We start from the raw sequence: 25,132 nt of genomic DNA on the forward strand, positions 1-25,132 counted from the left end.
ATAAAGAAACCTGCCAAAATGTATCCAAAAATTAGACAGAAAAGTTTCATTTTGAGTAAATATCAGGTGAAAGAAAAGGTGTACAAGCTTAAAATTCTCACAAAACATTCACAGGCCACTTTTGGCAGTAATATCAGTAATAGCAATAACAGTAATATCAATATATAGAAATATTATCCCAATATAAGCCCATATAATGCAGTGATGCACACTAAAGTCTTGACACATGCACTTTGATAACTTTTTTCACTTTCAGACAAATTTAATTGGAATTATGAATTTCAACTGTCTAATATATGATCACATCATCATGATTCCACAGAAAGTCAATAAAGAACAATACTGATTTACCACCTAGCCAAAAAGATATGATCTTTAATATGAGCATCAGCTATAACGACAGAATGGACCTACAGTCTATGTGAAGGGGAGAATCTCTCACGTAGTCAATCTGTCTAATTGAGTCAGATATTCTGCCCTGATATCCCAAAGGCCTCTGAAGCAAAACCTACCCACACACACACACACACACACACACACACACACACACACAGAGGCCCCCTGTCCCCTTCGTTTTCTCCTCCATAGCCTTGGCTTCATTAGCAGTGGTTTGCATCATCCCCGGTGAAAACGTCACATGTCATCAGTGACTCCATTCTTTATCACTTCCTGCGGTATAGACAGTGTAACCTTCAGAAACCTGCTGCCCACAGTTTTACGTCTTAATTAGGAGCACTGTCAGAGGCGCCCAGCGCCCCTCGTCCCAATGTGAACGGACAGAGAGGGATGGAGACGGAGAGGGAGTGTGAAAGACGCAGAGGAGGACAAAGTCAGATACGAAGGCAGCAGACAAAGGCGGCGAGAGAGAGGGAAGAAAAAGATGTACAGTGGAGGAGAGAGGGGCAGGCAGGGAAAAGGAGGGAGGTTTAGAGAGCGAAGAGACGAGGATAGGAGCTGTGATAGCGTGAGATAAATGAGACAAGACGAAGTAGCTAAAGGATTTTGTGAGAAGCAAAGTTTCATCACGCAAAACACATGAAAATGCTCAGGCTGCTGTGATTAAAGAAAGAAGTTTCCATTATCTTCTGATGCAGACAACAACGGACAATAACAGTCATGTGAAAATAAAAATCATTCCTACATGTACGAATTCATAAGGCGAGAATCATTTGAAATGTTTTGGTACTTGTGCTAATACAGTACTTCAATTACAGTACAGTACAATATTTTTGTACACCATATGTGTCTTTCTACCAGAACCTTTTTTTTTTCATTTAACAAAAGAAGTTTTTAAATGATTAATGTCGTCTAAAGACAAGCAGCCCCGCGAGAAGTTTGTGATTTTGACTTAAAGTGGAAGAATTTTCAGGGACTATTGATCAAAACTCTGATCAGAAACTTGACTATTTTCACTTTGGTTACAACGGACACATTTTAGTTAACAAACTATTGAGATTTAATATCCAACCATCTTTTATAAGTTGCAAAATAGTGAAAAAACATGTATCCAAAACAATTAAACTCCCTAAAACACACACACACACAAAAAAAAAAGCAGACGGGGTAGTAGATCATTCAGTTTCAAATGCAGTCCAGAAACCTTAAGGTGCTCCTGCAGTTCAAAAAGTTGATGCTGAAACCAGCGGGTCTTTCAAAGCTTTATGCCCAACAAAATAAAGGCTTTGGATATAATGTTTCTCTTTGCTCTGACAAAGAGTGTCTGAAAAAGGTTTCTTTTTTTAAATAAGGCACAAAGAAAGAGATTCTCATCTGGAGAAATAAAAAAATATTTTCATGTGGGCTTTGTCTAAGACAGCAGCAGTCAGCAGGAGAACAGCATGGAGACAGAAAAGAAAGAGGAGGATGGTTTTCTGTGGAACTTGTGTTGGCTACTTGCTCAGCGAGAAAGAGCGAAAATCCGGCTTAGCGGCGAAAACACTGGAGACGCTTGTGTCCTCAGTTTGGGGACAGCTGACGGGTTAACACTATTAAGACTGCAGAGAACACAGGACTGAATGTGCATCTGTGCTCTCGAACAGTGGGACTGAACGCTGCAGTCGACGCATTCACTCAGTTGCAGATACAGAGACAGACGGACTGTAGAAAAGCAAAGGGACGACTCAGGAACACAGATTCTTTTGTTTTTTTGGGTTTTTTTTTTTTTTTACTGCACTTCTATGATGGCTTTATCTCCTTTGGAAGTTCATAAGAAAACACAGATTCAAGAAGAATTAAAGATTTCATGAAAGTAGATCATCACAGTATGCTCTGGTTTAATTCACCTAACATAGTTTTTCCATATTTAGGCTTTTTTTGTTTTAATTCACATTTTAGTTGCACATTTCTTATTCGTGCTCTGTATATCTAGAATTAAGCCTGGCTTCTTGACGGCCCCTGACGAATATCTGCTGTTGCAATCTTGAAAAACAGTAATATAGAAAAACAATAAACAGTAAAAGAACCCCTCATTGAAGCAGCTCTGGTGAGTTGCTGTGCAGCCATGAAAAAGAGCCATTAGAGCACTTTAGCATTAATTAAATCTATATCATCATTACTCAGTATAACTGAAGGTTAGACAACCTATGAATTGTAAAAGATCACACTGTCATTAAGGTTAATAAGCTGTTTTATAAACCATCATCATTAACATCAGATACATCTATTATAATGAAAAATGACATATTGATAAAACAGGAGGTAAAATTGACATCTTCCTCCAAGAAGGTGTGCCGTGGCATGGACAAGGTGAGACAAACGAGTCAGAGAGACGAGCGAATCAAAGTCTTATCGAGATGAATTCTTAATTCTCTACTTCTCTGTAGGAAAAAAGGAAGCGACAACTACATCTGGAACCCCTTCAAGGATGCTTTCAATTAGCCGCTGTGCCGTTTTGCCAACTATTGTCACATCTGCATCTTTTCTCTCAATCAATTATGAAACACTGTAATTTATTCATGGGATACTCAGGCTCCAGTTGTGAGAATATATAACAAATTTCACCCCTGGACTGATAGAAATAAAAAACCAAAAAAACCCAAAAAAGCTTTCAGCAGCGTCCTCAAAGAAGACATCTGTTTAAATCACAGGACATACAGTGAAGACTGCTGAATATTCAACAACTGCACAAATAACAGACATTTTGAGTCTTTTTATCCACAGGACATTAAGATGAAATACCTTGGTGGATTTTTTCTTTTCCAAAGGTTTAGCATGTAACTCCAAATAAAATGACATTCACACTTCTGAAAATCATGTGAGACGAAATCCCCCTCAAAACAAAAACAAAACAAAACAAAAAACAGGCTTAAAGCAAGGAAATCCCTGACGTCTCAGGACACTCAACAACACAAGTAAAAAATTAACCAGAGTCAAAAACAAATTAAAACACCTTCAAATAGGTGTCAAGTCTACAGTTTAGGATGAGAGAACATGGTTCATTTGCATGCTCAAGCTCATTAGCATAATTAAGCTCATGGTTAAAAAATGGCAAAGGCCTGGCATTGAAGGAGTTAACGAGGTGAAGCCAGTAATTGGACGTGGAGTGACCCTTTCACAGGCGGTGACAGGGACACGGCTAATTCACTTAAATGGTCACTGGAGGCCGATCCAAACAGAGACAACGAGCATCTTGGGCTGACTTACTGTTGATAAAATAACTCTTGGGGTGAGTGAGACATCAATCAGTTCAGAGATGTTTTCTGTCCAACATCTCTATGTGACCTTGTACTACATGTACATCTAACAGGAAAACTTTTAAGAATGTACTTACTGCAAAATAAATGAATGAATGAATGAATAATTAAATTAATACATCACATCTTTTCCACAAATGATTTGAAAGATTAGAGCTCTTCTCACATTTGTGCCATAACTGAACTGAAGCAAACACAAATACATGGAAATCTGTGATTACCTGATACTGGCCAACATTTAAATATGTAAGTTAGTGGTTCATGGCCCTTTAGAGTTTGTGAAATCGTGTGTCTGGGCCGTGTGCTTTGACTGTGGTACCTGTAAAGGTTCCCACGTGGGTGCATCTAGGTCCATCTCGGCCTGGATAACAGTTCCACAGTCTTTTTATTTTACATATCGTATATTTCGAGTTTTGTCTGACAAAAAGCATAACAGTGGAGACCTGCACCACTGGTTGCATTAAGCGGATTACTGTATGCTGTATTTGACATTCATTTGCTGCACAGTAACGAATCAATGTGATCACTGCAGTGCAGAAGTCAGCCACACGGAGAGGGCCTTCTGCAATCTGAAACTGTGGTTATTCAAAGACAGAGTCGCCTTACAGTCACCTGTAGGAGTTTTATCCTCTACCAGCTTTAGTGGAGCAACAGGACATTAGAAGAGAGAGAGGGGGAGATACAGAGGAGCAAAGAGGAGTGGGGAGTGGAGGAGGAGGAGCTGTGTGGTGAGATAATCATGAAGACCACACTCAGGCCTGCAAACCACTGAATAGAGCCGCATTAGTGACACTTGGCTGCCCTATTCAGTGGGGGGATAGGAGGGGAGATGTTGAGGGTGCCTTTAGGAGGCCTTTCAGCTTATTTACCACAACAGATCAAAAATATATCATTTTCATACATTTTCATGAATGACACGATGTAAAATTTTGACAAGAAAATATAATTCCATGTTAGGAGGGAAAAAATAATAATAGAATAATGACATAATAGAATAATAGAATATGAATAAAAAACGAATAATAGAAACTACCTAAACTGATACAGAATTATCAGTGCTGCACTATTACATAAATACTTCAAAATTGTCCTGCTGTACATTCAGAAGGAGAATTACCACTTGAGGTTCACATGATGTTTACATGTTTATTCATAACGTACGTCTGCTATCAAATGCAAACATTTCAGATCATGGTTCAACATGGCTTCATACGAGGGCCCTTCACTACATATTAGCCGGCACCATCACACCGTTACATTTATGTATACAAAATACGAGTAGGCTAATTGAATATTCACTGTGAACATATTCCCTACATAACATTACTCCCTGCTACCATCTTTTTAAAAATTCAAATGGATGGGAGGAGAAGAGGGGAGCATTAGAATACATTACTGCATGTATGTGTGATCCTCTCCCCCTCCTCCCCTCCCTCCTCTACATGTCTGTCAGGAGGTGAGCCGAGGAGGAGGAGGAGGAGGAGGAGGAGGGCAAAGTGCACGCGACAGAGCCGGCCTCGGCAAAGCTGACGTTAACAATAATGTAATTTAATTAAAGCCAAGATCCCAGCGGTCCTTGCCAAACGACGGGGCTTTGATTTTAATAGGTGATGAAGAAAAGGCTCGGCACACGGCAACACCGCCACCGCTCCAACCAGTCTGAGGGGTTCCGGGAAAAAAGGCACCGGCAGGACATCAGTTTAGATCGTATCAGGCAGAGGGTGCTGGGGGAGGGAGGGTAGTGGGTGCAGGTACCAGCCCTGGCCACCCAAATACAACAACACCGATCAGCTAATGGAGAGGAAAAGGGGAGACTTTGAACAGGAGGGGGAGGGGGGGGGCTAGACAGTCCCAAAAACAACATCAAGGACAACAACACCGAAAAATACTTGATTGAATCACAAAATACTTTCGTAGCTGAGTGTATAAAGCTGTCCTGAAAGTGGATTTCACCACAGAATGAGGTTTAAAGGGAAGAGGAAAACAAGAGCTAATCCAAAATTGACCACGAGGAGATCAGAGTCAGGATCTTCACATGCAGATTAATAACATTAAATCTGGAAGGATATTAAAATATCTGACAAACAGCTTGCGGGAGTTTATTTTTTTCTCTGTTTTTGTTATATGTTACTTGAGAAACTGTTTTGCTGTGTTGTTGTTGTTTTTTTTGTTATTGTTGTTGTCCATCTACATCTCCAGCAATAATTGTAAAAAATAAAAAAAATAACAAGACTGTAAACACGTGGACAGACATTAGTGACGTCACAAAGATGTAGCTGTAGAAAATATGTCTGTAATGTGTGTGTATGTTCAGTGTAATCAAATACAAGTTGGAAAATCTCTGAATAACAGACAGTACGTGTCAAAAAATGGTTCAAAAACAGACTCAATGTGACTTTAATTAAACTGTAGCTTGCTCTTTAAAATTATTTTTTAACACTAGAGTATAAAACCGAATCCGATTGCATTCTAAAGTGAAGGTGTTTTAAATGGTCTTTACAGAACTGTTTTTAAGTGAAAAAGACCTCCGACGCCACAAATCCCAGACTCTTGAGATTTTGAGAAATTTGGGAAGAACCAGAGGGGATTTAGTCCTGTTGCCTCACTAATCATTTTCTCGTTGTTTCTCACTTTTTCCCACATTAGGCTACTTTTCACTTTACTGCTCCAACCAGCCGCCACCAATCAACAATTAGCTTCCTTTTTCCTGGTCCATGGAACACACAGACACACACAGGGAGGGTCCCCTCGTTGGTAATCCTGTTACCAGCCAGGTCCCTGCCTGGACTTGCTGTGTGGGGCATGGATGAGGAGGGGAGGGATTAACATGACGGTCATTATCAAATTTACAACCAGTCATACAGACATCTGCCCTACTTTTCCTTGGTTAATGTAAAAAGAACTAATCTGGTTAAGAGAGCACGGGTGCGGCTCATAAATCAGCAGTGCTCTCCGCCATAGTTAAAGCTGTCACTTCTCTTGCGGGGGAGCGGCGGCTGAATGGAGCTGTCAGCTGGCTACTTGTTAGGGCTAACAAGGCCGTCCACTGATAGGACTAATGAGGCTCAGGGCTCGAAGCTACCCCACACAGCCCACCACTGCCGCCTCCACCACCACCACCACCACCACCGCTGCTGCTGCTGTATTGAGCTACGTAAAGTAAAAAAGAACTCCAAGGTACGAGGAAGAACAAAGATCAATGTTAATTATTATGAACAAACAAAAAAACAAAAGCACCAAAACACTAAAAACATCAGTCTGAAATATTTTAGGCTCATGCTGAAAAGACAAATATCTTGACTTGTTCCCAGCACAGATTACTTGAATTTTCGTTAAAAGCCTTTAGTATCTTGAAACAACAATATCGCTGCATTTTAATTACTACCAAGAATATTGCACGTTGTTTTATTTTTTATTATTTCTACTCTTTATGTTATGTTATTAGCAATAGCAAAGCCTTCTCCTCTTGCAAAAGACTGGTCAACCCCAGCAGGCTTCCCACAATGGTTGCATTTGACAGCGACATCCATCTGTTTGTTCATCTCTCTCTCGAGTAAAATCCACACAACACATACATACTGCAACAAAGAAGCTAAGAAACAGCAAATAAATTTCTCCTCCCGTGAGCATGGAGAGATAAATGTGATGATGGTGGCTGGGGGTTAAGTGTCAAGCATGAGTAACGTCTGATCTCATCTGTTATTTTGAGGTTTGTTTTTCATAGTAAACTCCAGCCTTTTCCAGTGAAGCCTCTTCTCTCCTCCCAACGCTTCATTATTTGTGACGGTCTGGTTTAATTCCAATTACCCTGTTAATTAGGAAATCTCATGCTCTCTGATCTAGGAGTTCATTTCAACTTAATGTCATTTGCCAGGTTGTTTACTTTTGATTAAAGCCTTTTATTGTGAAATTAAGTGTTACATTTGTTTAAGCGAGGTGTTTATCTGTGTGATGGTAAACATCCTGACCCATGTCAACATGCAGAATGCACTACTCTGTTTATTCTGCATTAGTGCTGATGTCAACTCTTTCTTTAGTACCACATTAGCATATTGTCTCATCAGATGTTTAGGTACCAAATTATTCCCTTCAACGGCTGCAGGGAGAGCAAGATGTGGGCCTTCTGCAATGTCGAAAGCCTTCAAGGATGTGTCATCTTTTGGCTCTTCTCAGGCATTTATTTTAACACCGAACAATACAGTTTGACTGCCTTTATTAGCTTCAAGAAAGATGTTCTCACCATATTCAGCGTGGCATTGTAACGCAACAAGATAAAAGCAACAAACGGAAAGCGTGAAAGGATGAGTATGTGTGCATCTGTTTACATTTTTTTTTTTAACAATACCAACCAAATGTTTGCTTTGCTTTACATGCTGAGATCAAGTGACAGAAGATGCAAGGAAAGAAGCTGCTAAATACATCCTTTATGTATAAGACTGAATAAACAGTCTGTTGAATGAATTTCACTGTTGAGCTTGGTGTAAAACGTCCAATATCATCTATTGTCAGTGTCTTTTAGGATTTTGTAGCTGTCACACCTCTTGTATTATATCTAAATGGGTCATTGTGTATCTCTCAGGCCATAAGCAGCCGGCCTGATTTCCTGAGAGGCTGCCACTTCCTCTCTTGGATCATTTCCATGTGACCAGCCTGCCTGAGTACATACTGATACACCAGTAAAACCAGTATGGTAGCCAGTTTACTGCTGATCCCATGACATGGCTTCAGTCCAGTATTTAAATCTGTATTTATAGCTGGTTCAGTGGTATAATGAGTTGAGTTTATCATGTCGTGACTGTAATGACTCCTCCAGCATGTTTCTATGTCAACAGATCAGTGACAGTTTGCTTTTTAAAGGTCCACCATGTACGACGGGGATCTATTGGCAGAAATGGAAAATAATACTCATAATTATGGTCAAGTGCATGATCACCCGAATACTAAAAATTATTGTGCTAATTACTTTAGAATGAGCCTTTTATATCTACAGATATCTACATCTATATCTATATCTCTTCTACAGAGCCCACCATGTTGCACGGCTATGCCCAGAACCCACAGACCAAACACTGGAGATCATTTCATGTTTCTTCTTTTTTTACGTTTTTGGCAGCAAACCAAGGTTCTCCAAGAGAGGTTGGGTGAGGAGAGGGTTGTTCAATTGGTTGCAATCGGCAACCTCACCAGTAAATTTCCACCAAATCCCACCCCATGGATTTTTACATGGCCAGTATGTTGCTTTCCTAAAACTCATAAATGCATAAGTTTTCATTTTTAGTTATTTCTTTAATGGCATAGGTTTTGCCCATAGAGTAATTAGAGAGTATTTTGTGCATTCTGTTACCTTTAGCCCATTCATTCTGAACACCTGGGATGGGTTAAAACCCATTATATCGCTGCCATTTTAAATTCTTGCCAAAGTTCCATTTACAGATGACATCATGTATAATATAATTATATTATTATTTTATTTTTTATAATTACATTTATTATTATTTATTATATTATTGTACTACTTCCACTGTATTATGAGCATTTCTCCAAAGCAAACACCAGTAGTGTTGCACGTTCAGTACATTCAGTAGACAATAAATACAAACAGAGCATACTTAATATTAATACTGCTGATTTTCAAAGGCATTTTTACATTTTAGAATAATCTAAACTGATTTTAGTTAAAGCTTGTACAGAAATACATGTAGTCAAAACATAAATAAATGTCCAGATCTCTCTAATTTATTGCTATTATTATTTTTACTTTATTTTTGTCTCGTTTTTGTTTTTGTCTCACTTGCAACTATTCAGTAATGCACCTAGACAGCAATGTAATAAAACTCCTCCTAAAAGACTACATCTCCCGTAATCCTCATCAGGTCTTGTTACAAAGATGATGTTTTGATCAAAGCTTTTTTCTGTCGCCTTTCTGATGATGATAACCATATTTTCCCCTCATCTCAATCTGCTATTCAGAAAAACTCAGAGACACTTGAGCTCCATTTGCGCTGGATGAACATTTCCCACAAAATATGACCCAGTGGCTCGCAATGTAAAAATGCAGTGTAGAGGCCAGGAAGAGGCAGCCAATCCTCTCAGACACGGTCTTGTTTGTTTACAGTAATTATTCTCATGTCTCAAAATGATTTTGGTAACTACTGATGACTTACTCACGTTAAAATGCTACATGTAGCACCTCCACGCCAGTCAAACATTGAAACTGAAACACAAATATCTTCATCCAATTTCCAGTGTAATGTTTCACTTGGCTCTATTTCCATGCAAACAGTCACCTCGCAGCACCTCGCAGCATCCTAATTGAGCCCTGAGAAACCGGCAGGCACAACACTGAGCTGCTGAGGAAGCAGAAAATGAACCCAAGCATGTATTGCTGTGACCTCCAAGGGCAACTCTGCCATGCCGTGCCGTGCCGTGCCATGCCAGGCAATGCCAGGCAATGCCAGGCAAGCAGGCTGTCACCTCTACCCTCGGTGGCCCTCGGCTTATGCCAGCCTTGTCCTCGTTTTTTTTTTTTTTTTTTTTTTAACACCTCCCTTTAACATCTATCCCTTCCCCTCTCTCTACTCCATCCATCTGACAGGACTCTTCCAGAGCAGGTCCGTGGAGTCTCTCTGCTCAGTCGCTTAATTAAACGCTCCCACAGCACCGTCGACAACGTGACCGACGGCTGTTAAATCAAGATGCTGTCGCAGCCAGGGCACCGAGCACTGGCAGGGCGAAGGAAAGATAAACCAGCAGAGGCAAGGGAGGAGGAAGAAGATATACAGACAGTGGGAGGTTGCCTCTACGACTCACATGTGCTCTTTATCCCTACAGTTTATTAGAAGCATTTTAGGGGGAGGAATCTCCTCTGTCTTACTCCTAAATCCATTTATTAGAAGATTATGTACATGTAAATATGTCCATGATAAACTTTAATATTTTTCCTAGTTAGTTCTTTCATCTAAAAGAACAAATAGTGTGATGTCACACGATAGAGGCATGCTAGGACATGAGAAATGAGAGTTACAGAGAGGTGGAAGGATTTCCTTTTTCGATTTGGCTAAATGCTTGCAGGGGTTGTGCTAACACGATGTTTGAGATCTTGAGCAATATCCAAGATGCTTGTGGGAGGACACACATGCTTCTATTTTTCTTCTACTTTTACCCAGAAGGATCACTAAGTTTCACCTCATTACTACATTTTAACTAAAATATCAAGATTCAAGAAGGAGCTGGAGCTCCTCCACAAAACGGATTTTATAAACTATGCCTTAACAGTCCGATAGAGGTCCATCAGATAATCCCATTAACCTCTACACACACCAGCATACTCAGCACACACATCCCCCTGGTGAGGAACAGATGAGAGCAAGAGGAACAAATGGAAATCCAACTGGAAATCCACACAGACTAACAAGAACTGTAATTCCTGTTTTCTGTTTTTGGCCGGGCTACTCTCGTGTCTTTTTCTGTAGGAGGACACAGAGGGTTTAATGTACAGTGATGTATCATTCATTGCACACCTTGTTTGGACATTTTGTGGACAGCTGCTTTTAGAGAACAATACCAGTGAAGGTTGGGGGAGGGCACTGAATGAGAGAAAAAAAAAGATTTCTGAAAAAAAAAATGCACATGCATGCACACCACCACCTCTTCAAAAAGAGCCCAAGTGAGCACCAGAATAAGGCCAACCTCCCTCCCTCCCTCTTTCTCTCTGCCACCTTTCTCTACCTGCTGTCCCCAGTCGATCCCCGGCAAAACTTGGCGGCAGATGTTGCTGTGCTAAGTTGGCTCTGAAGTGCCTCCCCGGCTCCCCTGTCTCACCGACAACACAGTCAAACCACATTAGATCTCTTTATTTGTGCCTGGGGCAAGTTCGGCACTGCAGCTGTGTCCACCCCCGCTCTACCTTTGGTGTTGAAGGCCCGCCGGCGCTAAATGTGAGACCATGAGAAAAAAAAAAGAAAAAAAAAAAGAAAAAGAAAAACCTGTTTCACTCTCATTTTCTGTCTCTCTGTCTCTCTTCTGCATCTGCTGACAATCCAGCAGTCTGGCTCCGGGCAGCAGCACCAAGGGAGGGCGGGTGAGGAAAAGGGGACTGCTGACAGAGGGAAGGGGATTGAGGATGGAAACTCAGCAAGGGGAGGGATGGGGGAGGGGAAGGGGGAGGCACGGACACCAGGGTCCCTGTGCTGAACAGATGTCTGTGACAACCTGCTTCCTTACACCTGTACGAATCCTTGTAACCCCACGGATGCAGCCCACTGAAAAATTCATGACCCTGGAGGTTTCCTGTCCGCCATCAAAGACTGATGCCCTCCTCCCTTTCTCCCTCGTTGCTTCCCCTCCCTTGTCTGCGCCTCTCCACTTTCTCTTGTCCACGCCACCGCTGCCCGCTCTGCCATCTACACCTAACCTCACCGTGGTCAGTTCAGACTCCTCTCGCTTTGATAAAGTCAAATTATGTGTCAGCCCAATATCACACGCACGTCTCATTGAGGGCCAGCCAGGAGAGGGCCGACATCAGCAGCAGTAACTGACTCAAAATAGGCTCCACAAGAAGACAAGGAATAATAAACAATTAGCTTTGCTGGAAAGCTGCAAGAATCTGACAGTGGGATGCTAATGTAAATACAATATTTGAAAGTTGAGTAAAATCTGCACTCAAGGAAAGGTTCTGCTAAAAACTACCCCAAAGAAATGTGTCCGGCAAAAGCCTACGTGAGTGCATATCATGTATGCTGGCCACTAAAAAGAAGAAACAGGCTAGTATCTGTCTTAAATGTTTCAGCAAATGTAATGATATATCATCAGACAGTTCTATCTTATGTATGTTCATGCTTTTCATTTCTATCATTTGTTATGTCTTACGCTAAGTTTTCTATCTATATTTTAAGCACATGCAATCTTCACCTTTAAGTTATGTTATTTTTGACTATATATGTACAATTCAAGGATAACCTGCAAACTCCATGTGCAGCTGAATATCATGCGACATGACTGAATGCTCCAACAGCGGATAAATGACAGGTGACACTGAGGTGAGACTGTTTTCTTAAGTTACAAACTCTGGTTTAGTTTTTATTTTCTACATTTTATAGTCTGTGTTTGTGGAGTTGTACTTTTTTAAAGTACAGATTAATGCAATCAAACTGAATCAACTCAGTGTTACAGTGCATTTCATTCTTGCACAAAGAGTCAAAAGTTGAATTAAATCATAACTGAAATGTTTCACTTGTCATAAAAAGCAGTAGTATTGCTCATTTTGATGGTTGGAATTCACCCAGAAGCCTATATGAGAAATGAAAATAACTCATTTAAAAATTAATGATTTCTGTTTTCACCAATATTCGGTTTCCATTCACTGGCGACTACTGGTCCTTCAAACACACACACAGCCCTCGTGGCCTCCTGTTTCATTCTTTCCAGTGTCCACTGTGTACAGTCTTGATCAAAGACTTGAAAGTGGAGTTTGGCGCAGTGATCGGCATGTGAATGAAGTAAGCCAGCGGTGCCAGGGACTCCACTGGCAGCTTTTCTTCCATGTCCTCTTCTATCCTACCAGCTTTGACACAACCGCTTTACTCACCGGTGGGCTTACCTCTCTGTTTTCTATGCTTCCAAGCTGTTTGCTCAGAGCAACTTAGGTGACCTCTTGTGCAGTAACATCTATCAGCTTCTACACACTGGGAGCTGCAGTCATTCTGCCAAACAACTGGATGAATACCGGGCATTTCAACACGAAAACGACAGCCCTTCCAACAAGTGTACTATAATAAAATATGCCCTGGCCTCATCCTTAAAAAAAACAAAAACAGCAGCAGCCTTTTTAAAACAAATTATTAACAATTTTGTCACGGCACTGATGATTTGTCAAAAGAATAAGATCAGGTCAAAAATAGTTGCTGTTTAATTTTTATGGAAAATCTTCTGGCATTCTGAACTCTGCTAAACAGCACTGTGACGCCATGAGTAGCAACTGGCAGGCTAACAGCTGGCACACCGGCCCGTGTTTTTTTCTCCATGTTCTTCAGAGCAGCAAATGTTATTCCACTTGAGACATTTGCAATCTGACATCATTCTGTGAAGCATTTTAAAAAAAAGTTCCTGCTCTCGGAGTGCTGTGAAGAGGAAGAAGATCAGAAGAATCCACCACAGTGGATAAAGCTGTCTTTGATATTTCACTTCATTCACAAAGGGGAATGTTTGGAGGAGTTAGTTGTTGGCCTTGTTTCAGCTTTAAATGTTGTGTCTAAATGCAAATGAGCTAATATTACTCCACCTTGTAACCAACAAAAAAAAGGAGATGTACACACATTGATGTGGGACAGTGGTGGAAAGTCTGACAACCACTTCATCAGAGTTTGTTAATGTGCTTCAGAAGAAAAGGCCTATAAAAACCTCTTTCTGGGCCTGAAATCTGGGCAAAAAAATAAAATCAAAATGCTCCATCACTCTACACCAGTGCATCATATTTTAAAATATGCTATTCATTTAGAGATTAGGCATATATATCTCTTGTCAACAGCAACTGTTGTGGCTGTAGCATATCATAACATCTGGTTAACTGACTTGGTGGCGGTTTGTGAGCAGCGTGCTCCCCTAACCGCCTACAGAGTTTCAGTTTGCGGAGCCAATATCTTCTCTGACGGAGACTGAGAAAAGTTCAGAGTGTGACCATATTAGGTTGTCCCTGTCATGCTTCCTTCAGTGAGCCTTTGCAGCTGCAGCTCACATTGACTCATTTAGGTAACAACAACACAATGCTGAACTTGTGCTAGAAGCTTCCTCTGCTAAGATTTAGTACACAGATTATGCTACGCAAATGCCACAACAAAACAAGGAGTCCTTAACTGTAACTATTGAGTCGGGAGGATAAGAAAAATTCCCAAATGAAGTCATTCTGAGGATTACGGCTTTCATAACAGTCAAAAAGAAGACCTTCCACACTGCTGACTGACCCTTTAGGCTGTGAGTTTGTGCAAATAAAAGCTAAACACAACATTCTGAATCTAATAAACTGTATCCCATACACACTCTACAAACACACACAAGCCTGCAAGCTTCAGCATATTTTCTTTAACACAAGTAGCTTTTGTATTTTAGACCTTTTCACCAGGAAGAGAAGTGTCAAGAGCTGGAAAACATTAAGGTCCTTTTCAATGACTTACTTTGTCTGCAGATGTGGGTCGCATGAGGGAAACTCGGTCATACTGTCGCCTGAGCAGAGCCCACAAAGCATCGAGACGACCCTGACAAAACAGATAAATTAAGTTTTGATTCGGCAACTTGTTCATTGACTTTATTTGCAGAAATGTTGAATATGTGGAAAGAAAAGACACAAGAAAACAAAAAGGAAATTTTAGGTACTGCAAGTTATTTTTGAACTTTGTAACAAAATAATAAAAGCTGGAAGGACCATTTACTAGTTTTTAGGAGCATCTAAGGATCTTTTTATGGTTGTTAATGTTTAATTAAGCTGGCTCCGACATCATCACAGAACCTCCATTCCATAACTTCCGTCTCAATTTCTGGATGATCTCTGGGCCTGAGATCTTTATTAAATATTGGCAAAGACGGCAAAAGACTGTTAAATTTTCACTTTTTTAATTTTAATACTGTTATTTTTTTTACAACCGTTCTCTTTTGCAATATTTAAATTTTTTATTTACCTATTTTTTGGTAGCAGGGACATAAAGAATTTCACTGCACATTGTACCGTGTATGATTGTGTGTGTGACAAATAAACCTATCTTGTATCTTGTATCTTAAAAGCTTTAAATAGGTAGGAAGTGGACCTTTGACCTTAATACATGACAAACATCATCAATGAAGATGGCGTTGCGAATGGCTGCCTCAGTGCTTTGGTGCACATTGTTTTGTTCTTATGATTGTGATTCTGTATTAGAAAGAACTGACAAGACAAAAAGACAAATGTATCAGTCACATCAGTAAGAGGTACATGACTAATGCACTCACCTTGATGGGAGTGTACCATTTGTTCTCATTTTGATGGTAGGTGGGGGCAGGCTTCGAGGGGGGACGTTTGATCATTGGCTCTTCTGGGTCCTCCTCTGGTATTGAGACTACAGCATTCTTGGCTTTCTCCAGCCTGGCCCCCTCCTCTGTCGAGCCTTTCTCACCCCAGCGCACCTAGAGAGTAATTGATCGGTCTCAACTCAAGTATTGTCTTGCAGCACATAAAACCCGAGGAACATAGCATCCTACACTTCCCATAATGCAACGCAACAATGAAGTTTCATTATATTCCCACTTCTTGGTCAATGGTCATGTTTTCAACCATCACAACCCACAGTTTACAATGCAGACTTCTGCTAGGATTTCTGTTAGAAATCTGTAGTCCTGATGACATCACTATGACATCATGGAGGTATATTTCTCAGACCTGACAAACGTCCTTCAGAGTCACTTGCTCAGTAGTAGTCGCTTGGGCTCCTATATTAAATTGATCATGAAACCAATAACAATCCACAGCCCTTAGTTAAATATCAGTCCAAAATATTCAGAAAGTTCAAAATACCACCCATAGCAGCGATTAAAAAGGTGCTTTCAAACATGAGAAAACATGATGATAATAAGAAGGGAGTTGGGCGACTGCTATCACTATATATCCATAAGAAATGACCTGAAAACCTGTTTTTGCTTTTATTAATAAGCGCATTTACATGTGGGATAATGTGTTATTGGGTGTGAGCGTGTGAATGGAGGCCTGTGTGTTAGTTAAGCTGTCCTGCATTTTTAATTGAATTCATCACATCTGTTGCAAGGAGGAGATAAAAAATCCACCGTCACATGAATGGGGAGAGGTGATTAATTAGCGACACAGTTTTCAAGCTGTAGGTTAAGCCGTGACAATATAGAACAGCTTTTCAGAATCATCTCTGGGATACATCCCTGGCCTGCCGCATCAAGAAAAGAGAGGGCTGCGATGAATAAAAGATACGTTCTCACCTCAGCCTGCTCAATACGCGTTTGAAATATTGGCAGAGGCAAAGCGGTGGAGGTGGAGGTGGTTTTCTCAGCATGGCATCTTATATGTAGATGCAGAGGAAAGGGCAGGTTGATCTTAACAAGCACCTCATTCTCCATCCGCAGGGGGGAAGCTTCAGAAGTGGAGATGGGCCTGTCGGTGGGAATCAACCAGCTACAGGAAGAAGAGAGCGGCGGGACGGCCTGGCTTGCAGCTCGGCAACACTCATGGGGAAAAAGTCAAGAGGTAGGGGCTCCCTGAGGATGCTGGGAAATACCCGTAATGCCACTAACTTCCTCGGGGCTGAGAAGCAGTAGGGGGCACAATAGCGAGGGGAAAAGAGGGAGGAGGAGGAGAGCTCACTTTTAAACCTGGATTCCCTATAGAGGAGGCGGACAACAAAGGGGCTGCCAAGGTTTGGGAGTTGAGAAGGGGGAAGTGGAGAGAAGAGGTGGGTTAGGTGGGTATGTCAAGTTGACAGCAGCACTCAATCCTTCATTCTGGCAATGACTTGATCCAATCAGGCCTGGACGGCCAAGGACGAGATGGCAGGGCCTGTCATGTCGGAGGCATCAGTGGACTGACGAGGACAGCGGCCCGGTCGGACAGTCAGTCAGTCCACCAGTCAGTCAGTCAGTCCCTCCCTCCCTTCCTCCTCCCCCTGCATGTGTTACTCAACAAACTTGTAGCTTCAGAGAAAAGACTGAAAATCAGCAGTTTTCTCTCAACCTGATGCCAGTTTACAGGATAACAGCTGTCACAAATGTGTCACTTCCTGCTGTCTGGGATTTAATCTTTGTAGCAATTCAGGTCTTCTTTTATTGACTAGATAAAAAAGACGACTCTAATGTTCTAAAATCTGCTGTTCAAATCATTTCACACTGAGACATCTTCAAGAAGATTCATGTGTCAAACATAATGCGACCGACGTGACTTTGTGATTGTGACAAAAGCATTTCACGATTCTCCTGAAAGCAACATGTTGGAGAATGACAGTCAGACTCTGACCTCCATGCGTTTGATTCCTCCAGCTCCTCTTCCTCCGTAGTAGGAGGCGTCCACAGTTGGCCACTTTTTCTTGGGCAGAGGCTCTGGCTCCTAAAAAGACAAATTAGCAGACTCACACTCATTTACAGTAAGTAAGTGTTTGAAGTTGGAGCCATATGTGGACACTAGCATGTCTAACATGTAGTCCAACGGAAGGTAGTGCAGGACTGAACTTGCTATTGTTCTGGTTATTATGTTTCAATCCCTTTCATCAAAATGTGAATACATTTCCTCCTTACAGGAAAGACTGAATTAGATCATTAGGCCAGGAAGGAAGGGATACGTCTGTCCTTACTTCTGCTGCAGTCATCAGTTTTTTCTACATGGTTCAATGTGTTTCATGGATTTCATCAACTAAGGTGGTTTCCTCAAATTATTTCCTTCAGTATTTTTAATAATCTGCGGAGTCTTGCACAGGGAGGTTTAAAATCTAGTTCATGTTAAAAACCGCTATCTATTTGTGCATACTGTGATGACAGAGACATGAATCAGATTTCTACAATATGATGATATAATTGTCCATAATAAAAATTCTTAAGCTGTAAAGAACAATTTCTCAGTGTAATACTAGCAGCAACTAAACAGCTTTCTAAGCAAATAGTTCAACAATTTGGGAAATATTCACATTACGTAGTATTCACTGTCTTTCAGAGAGTGAGAAGAAAAGATCTCTAGAACTTTCAAGGCTGTGCAATAAGTACGGAGCTTGGAAAACTCAATAATTGATACATAACATGTTGTTAGTATGTTCTGTACACCTCCTTGCTCAAGCTTCATACTGAACACAAAGACATGAGAATGGTATCAATCATCATATTCTTCTCTTCTTGTCTTCCATATTTCTTTAAGCAACATGTCAAAACTCATTTTTTGTTGATGATATTCTGTTTAAGTTATTTTGTGGCATAATGAAGTGCAGTATTTTTGTCTGTGACTTTCAGCGGCATCCATTTAAACATTCTGATGTTGTGACAATGCTGTAGTCATGTACTCACAGGTGGCGGAGGACGGGAAGGAGGAGGAGGCGGTGGCGGGTCTTTGATGACCTGGATAAACACAAAAAAAAACAAAAGATCGTCAGCACAAAGTCCATCAGGGGATGCATACAGACACACACAAACACACTCTTGTCAAGACAAGCACAGACGAGGCTGACGGAGGTGATCCGTGACAGGTGACTGAGTCAAACAGAGACGTCCCTCAGCTCGTCACACAGCAGAGATGCCGCCGTTGCCAGGCTGCTTTGTAACTGCAACTGGCACCCCATCGCCCCGCTGACTACTGATTACAAGGATTCTGCTTGTAAACCAACATCAGGGGCCCCCCGTGCAAAATAAAGAAAAGCTGAAAATCAACTTGTTGACAGGGGAGTCTTTGGGGCAAGCGCCGCTGCCCGCTTAGTTCTTAATTAATTGGATGGGGTTCAGTGCTCCCAAGCAATCCCCCCAATCATAAAGTCCTAAGGAGTTAATTAGCTCCAATGAGATACAGAGGAGAAGGCTCGGGCTCAGCTCCAAACTCCGTCTGCGTCGAAGATGAGTGACGGCATACACACACACACACACACACAGAAGACCAAAAATGAAAAACAAAAACACGCACATAACGACAACAGACCTCCTCCACAGCACAGTGACCATCCTGGTGGCACTGTTTACGACAACACCGGATGACATGGCACCTGAGGAGCAGGTTGTCCACAATGTGATTCCACTCAAAGACAAGATGCCTCTACTGGGTTTTTCAGATGTGCATCGCAAAGCAAAGAGCAGCCTGACATTGACATTTGTCAGGTGTCAGTCAGACATCTCACAAACTGATGTCAGACTTTTTACAGCAAGATTGCTGAAGACACTCACTCTGTCTGTGAGAAGGATCACAGACAGTCGCTAAGGAGAGCAGCGCTGCAGCTCCCAAGACACAGATGTCTTATCTTTTCCTGTCTCTGTTTTCTGATAATTGTGGGATTTAAATGATCATAGATGCATATACCCCTATGGTATGGAGGAGACCCATGCAGCAATTACTAGTCAATCAATTAACCAAAATCAGAGGATAAAAACATTGACAAATCTAAGGACTTTCTTTTCTGATACTGTTGTAAACTGATTATATTTGCATTTTGGGTTTTTATCACATTTACAGACAATGTTTAGTGTTGTTTACGTGTTAATGAAAATAAGATTTTATTTTCAAAGGCTCAAAGACTCATCAGAAGAGGTTGATAAGAAAGAACAAGTGTTTCCAGTACACTATTTCAACCAGATTTTCGCAGTGTTGGTGAGAGAAAAGGCATCATTTTACTGTCCAACAGCACTACACACAGAGCACAGTACAGTCAGCCTATAAATACTGTACATATAATTACAGTGAGGACATAGCTCAACTTGAGGTGTGCAGCAAAGTGGAAAGCAGACCTTTGTCCATTAGTCATCAAAGACAGATACTTCACTGTCATCACTGGTTATGCATTTGCGAAATTGGTTTGGAGGGAAAAAAGAACAATGTAATTATAGCATATCATAGATCCTAACAGCTGTTTCATTCACTGTTAAGCTCAAGGATACCATCACACTATCCACTTACTGCTAGAATAATGAAAAATAATCAATTAGGGTTAATTAATTGCTCTTTGACACACAACTGGCTGTAAGCAAATCCAGTAAAGGCCCACTGGTAGCTTCTCCATCAATGATTAACATAATTTCAGCCACACCTTACGCTGACAGGATTATCTCTTTTTATTAAGTAATTATGCAGCAGATTTCCTGGACATATTGTGGGATAAATAAAGCATTATCCAAATGACGGGGCTCTGCTGCTCTTTCCCAGCTACCTGATGGACAGATGTGAAGAGGTGCGCTCAGCAACATAATTAAAAACCAAACCACAACATACTTAGCCACCTGACATCAGCCCTAGCGCCTACTCACTGCAACCACCACACCAGGGGGTGAGGGAATTGGACCAATCAGAGGCATTCGGGGCATCATCCCCATATGGCTGTGTTTATGACTGTCCAACTTGACTTGATAATCCGTTCATTCCCAAACTCAAGCTCAAACCGCGTTGTGTCAAGCTGTTTTAGGAAGCTTATGGAAATGGATCAGTGGCAGGTAGCATATTTGGAAATTTAAAAATGCTTTATACTTTAGATTATGGAAAATATGGTTCAGATGGAAAGAGAAACAAGAAACAATAAAGGTACTGTGAGAGAGTATCGCTGGTAACTAAAATGAAATGACCAGAGATTATTATTATTAAGTGGATACAATTTAGCTTTGAATCAATTGTAATGTCAATGAACTGGCAGTGTAATTCGAAATTGCATCTCAAATCCTGAATCCTTTGATTTGAACTAAAGGCTATGCCATTCTGAGTTTAATTTCCAAACAAATCATAAACAAAGAAATTACCACTCCACAGCTTGTATGACCTCTCTCCTGGCATCAATCCATGTGGGAGAGAGACAGACAGAGAGACAGAGAGAGAGAGAGAGAGAGAGAGAGAGAGAAGGATTGTGGGAAAGAGGTTGGGCGCGTGTGTGTGTGTGTGTGTGTGTTTGTGGATGCGGATGCGGGGGGGCTCATCCCGACTGCTGAAACCTGGCAGACTGGAGGTTTAAATATTAACAAGCCACACATGGCCCTCCTCTTCTGCCGCGTCCCTCGATGGAAGGCAACAGCAGCTCTCTCCACCAAGACAAACACGTCCACAGCCAGACATGCTGCAGGGGGTTTACATTTTAATGCCTTTGTTGGTTTTCCAAAATATGCTTCCATCTCATCCTGGATGGGCTCCCTTCAGGTCCACAAAGCCAGGTGACGTCTATCATTTAAGGGGCGGTGCGGGTGAGTGGGAACAGAGGTGCGGTAGGGAGAGGGTGAGAGGGGTGGTTGGCAGCAGTGGACGGTAAATTTGCCTTTATCACATCTCAGTAGAAAAAAAAAACACAGAGAAACAGAAAAAAGACCAGGGTGCACCATCTGTGGCCCCTCTCTCATAGCCCCAAACGATAATCTGTTGTGGATTTTTGTAAATGGTTAAGTGGGTGAGACTATTTTTCCAAAGGGGATGAGGGCAGGAGGAGTTTACTATATTAGTTTTCATGAATATCCAAGACAAACAAAAGTTTAAACAATGGATTAAGGGGAAAAAAATACCTTTCATCAAGTACAATCAAGTTGTTGAAAGGGAAACAATAAAGGACAGCTCAGAATTGAACGGCAGATTCAAGACTAAGTTCCATCTTAACAAACCTTGCTCACATGGGACCAGTAACATGTGGCAATCTGTGGAATTAATGAATAACCCTCTAACCTCTATGTTTAGAGAAACACATTTGCACTTGCTAATGAAATTTCCTTGAATTTTCCTTTAATCACCAGAGCCCACACACTGTGATTTACTTGTGTACTCGACTTAGCAAATACTCATTTTAGGACCTGTAATGAATGGATGGATGTCATCAAGATTTTACCAATACCCATTTTGATAGTTCTTTATGGTATTGATACTACTCAGCAATACTGGTGCACATAAAATTATAATTTGGCACATAAGGGCTCAATTAGCCCACTGCAGCGCACTTTAACTGTGACTACAACTACAGTGAACAGAATGCAAACCATGACAAACTAACGCAACTCTAATTTATGCATCATAAGCAGAAGGCTAACATAACAAAAAAGGGGTTAAAGGTTAAATTAACAAATGAAAAATGTTTAACTACTTACAGCAGCTCTGACTGTCCTCAATCAGTGTTAAAGTTCATTTTCCCAATTAGCTTCTTACACTGAGTGATGGGATCATATAAGAACACAATATTTTCTAAGTTAGAAGACATCCACAGATGTTCTCCTTTGTACTTTTCTCACTGGTGTGAAGTGGTGTGAGCAGACCTTCAACGGAAAAACATGATGTCATGTGCCTCTATATGACCAACCAGAAGTTCAAAATATACAGATAAAAGAGTTAGGACAGTTGGTGAGTTGTTTTGTCACCTGGCCTATTCGGATCATTTTTAGCATTTATACATTCATTGTAATAGGAACAATTGTACTGTGTTTACAATTGGAGGAGCTCATCTGCCTTCATTTGTATAGATGCCAGAAGGTGTTGCTGCTAACCTCTGATTGGGGTGATCCTCCCGGGTCAAAGATGTGCCTGTCAGTTTGATTCTTGATAAAATTATTATTATTATTATTATTATTATCATTACTGGAGGAGTAAGAGAAAAAACAATCAAGGGCAAAAACAAAGTGTTGCTGAAATGAAATACACTGGCTGACAGGATTAGTAAAAGAAGAACTCTGTGTTTATCAAAACAAAATAAGTATTTTAAGCTGCAGCATGGAAATGTGTGATTAAACCATAAACAATCTCTGTGATTATTATTAATCACTTCAATCCCTAGGTAGGCCTAATTTTAGTCCTAGGCAAACAGAGATTTTGTTAACTTTCACACAATCTGTCACTTATATTATTCTCTTGCTAATCTCTTGTTTTGTTTTTAACCTAGTTTGCTCATGTAAAGCGACTTCATCTCTTCTTAGAATGTGTGTGTGCTCACACGCAGTCACGCCACTGATCTGCAGGATGTGGGCTCTTCACTTCCTATTTAAGGTTCCTCCTCGCTGGTGTTGCTAAGCTGCAGCGGAGGCAAAAGGTAAACTGGAGGTGATGGGGTTGAACAGATGTTCGACACCACTTACCTTCAGAGCCAGTTGGTGAACGATGTCATGCCTGCTAATTATCGCTGGTTTACATTTACAATTTTGGGATTTCTAATTGTGCATAAACTTCACACGCTCTGGACCACGTTCCCAACTGCAATTTGATTGGGTGTATTTGCAACAACAGGATGTTTGCTGTGACTGCAGACTTTTGCTCTCAGTGAAACTAATTGTATTCAAATTAGACATTCAAAGTCCTGTTATCGTCAGCAGATCTACTGAAGGTAGCAGTGAGCATTATTTTTATTATTTTTGATTGCAGACATAACAGGCAACATATGTGTTGTCTGGCATGTTTTGCCAGCACAGAACCTGCTGCTGTTTTCTCCACGCAAGCCCAGAGTGAATGAATCACCAGCTCTGGCTGCCCAAAGTTGAGTACGTTCAGAGGTTGTTATGAGCAGTGCAGCAACACTCACCACTGTGCAGCAAAGAGGCCAGAACCACCACATGAGGGCCAGAGCTAAGAGGATCAGCAGCACCAGGAAGACTATAGCCACCACCAAGCCATTTGACTACAGGAGGAAATGAATCAGGAATTAGTTTTTTTTTTTTTGGTTTTTTTTTTTTGTAATCCTAAAAATGGATTTTGACGTTAAATCAATAGAAAAAAACATTGAAATGAGACATAAATCTGATTTTTGCTACTGGATAGTAAACAAAAAGTATGGTAAGTAGCCGGCAGACAATAAGAATTTAAGATGTAGTTCAGAGCCAGATGAACAGGGATGCTTATGATCCTTCATTGTGACAACTAAACACCCTCAATCATATGCCTTTAGATCAGGTAAAAACATTTTCATTACTTGCATATTGTGTGCCTGGCAATAAAACCACAGAAGGAGAGCCTATGGACTAACTGAACAGGAAGAGGGAGTGGCTATCACGTAATCAAAACATAACATGAGCAACATGAACTGAAACGTTAACTGAGGAAATCAGGCTCAGGTTATGAGGATAGAAGATCAGATGCTTTAATTTTGTTTCAAATATGAAGGTAGGACAGACTCACACATGTGGAGGCAGTGATGGTGTAGGCACTGGAGATAAAGGACTTGCCGTTGTTCAGGCTGATGAGAACATCCATGGTCCTGTAAAGAAGACTTTAGTTAGTGTCACAGTAATATGTTAAATTAACCATATCAGATACATACAAAGTGAATTACAAAGACACCAGAGGGGGAAAAAAACACTGTTAGAGAGCCCTCATGTTGACTTTTTGCAGTTTTGAGTGATTTTATCTAATACTTGTAAAGAAAAAACAATGTCCAGAATTTGTCTTAAGAAAATATTTTCTCACATTTTTTAATTGACCAGGATTAATTACCGAAAGATGTTTATGAGTAAAAAAAGTAATACTGCGAGTGTTAGAAAAAAGAATAGTGCAATTAGATTTACAAATGTCAATGTCAGTATTTTCTCCAAAGGAAGAGTTTTACAAAACATCTCTCACAGTTTCCAGTAATAGAATTAAGTATTATCGCATTGTATTATTTCATGAGCAAATCCTGTTAAAAGATGAGTAACAAGCCCGCCGCACACAATAGCACAAAGCTAAGGAACAGACACAATGGGTGCAAAGTAAATGGTCACACCGAGGGAGGAAATCCTCTCATTATCAAATCTGTCAGCGTGTGTGGATGAAGTAACCTGACTAGCAGTAACAAGAC

The 25,132-nt window shown here is 40.8% G+C and overlaps 1 protein-coding gene across 1 annotated transcript in view; it reads right to left on the reverse strand.

The window, feature by feature from the left end:
* antxr2a (ANTXR cell adhesion molecule 2a) overlaps window positions 1–25,132 on the reverse strand; it is a 71,484-nt gene that overhangs the window by 20,638 nt on the left and 25,714 nt on the right. The window contains exons 11-16 of the mRNA XM_046385898.1: window positions 24,475–24,553; window positions 23,882–23,977; window positions 18,723–18,773; window positions 17,689–17,778; window positions 15,669–15,842; window positions 14,861–14,941 (exon numbers count right to left, since the gene is read on the reverse strand). Of these exons, the coding sequence (XP_046241854.1) occupies window positions 14,861–14,941; window positions 15,669–15,842; window positions 17,689–17,778; window positions 18,723–18,773; window positions 23,882–23,977; window positions 24,475–24,553 (571 nt within the window). The remainder of the gene's footprint in view (window positions 1–14,860; window positions 14,942–15,668; window positions 15,843–17,688; window positions 17,779–18,722; window positions 18,774–23,881; window positions 23,978–24,474; window positions 24,554–25,132) is intronic.

The sequence above is a fragment of the Scatophagus argus genome, chromosome 4 (genome assembly GCF_020382885.2).
Source record: "Scatophagus argus isolate fScaArg1 chromosome 4, fScaArg1.pri, whole genome shotgun sequence".
Taxonomy (NCBI): Eukaryota; Metazoa; Chordata; class Actinopteri; family Scatophagidae; genus Scatophagus; species Scatophagus argus.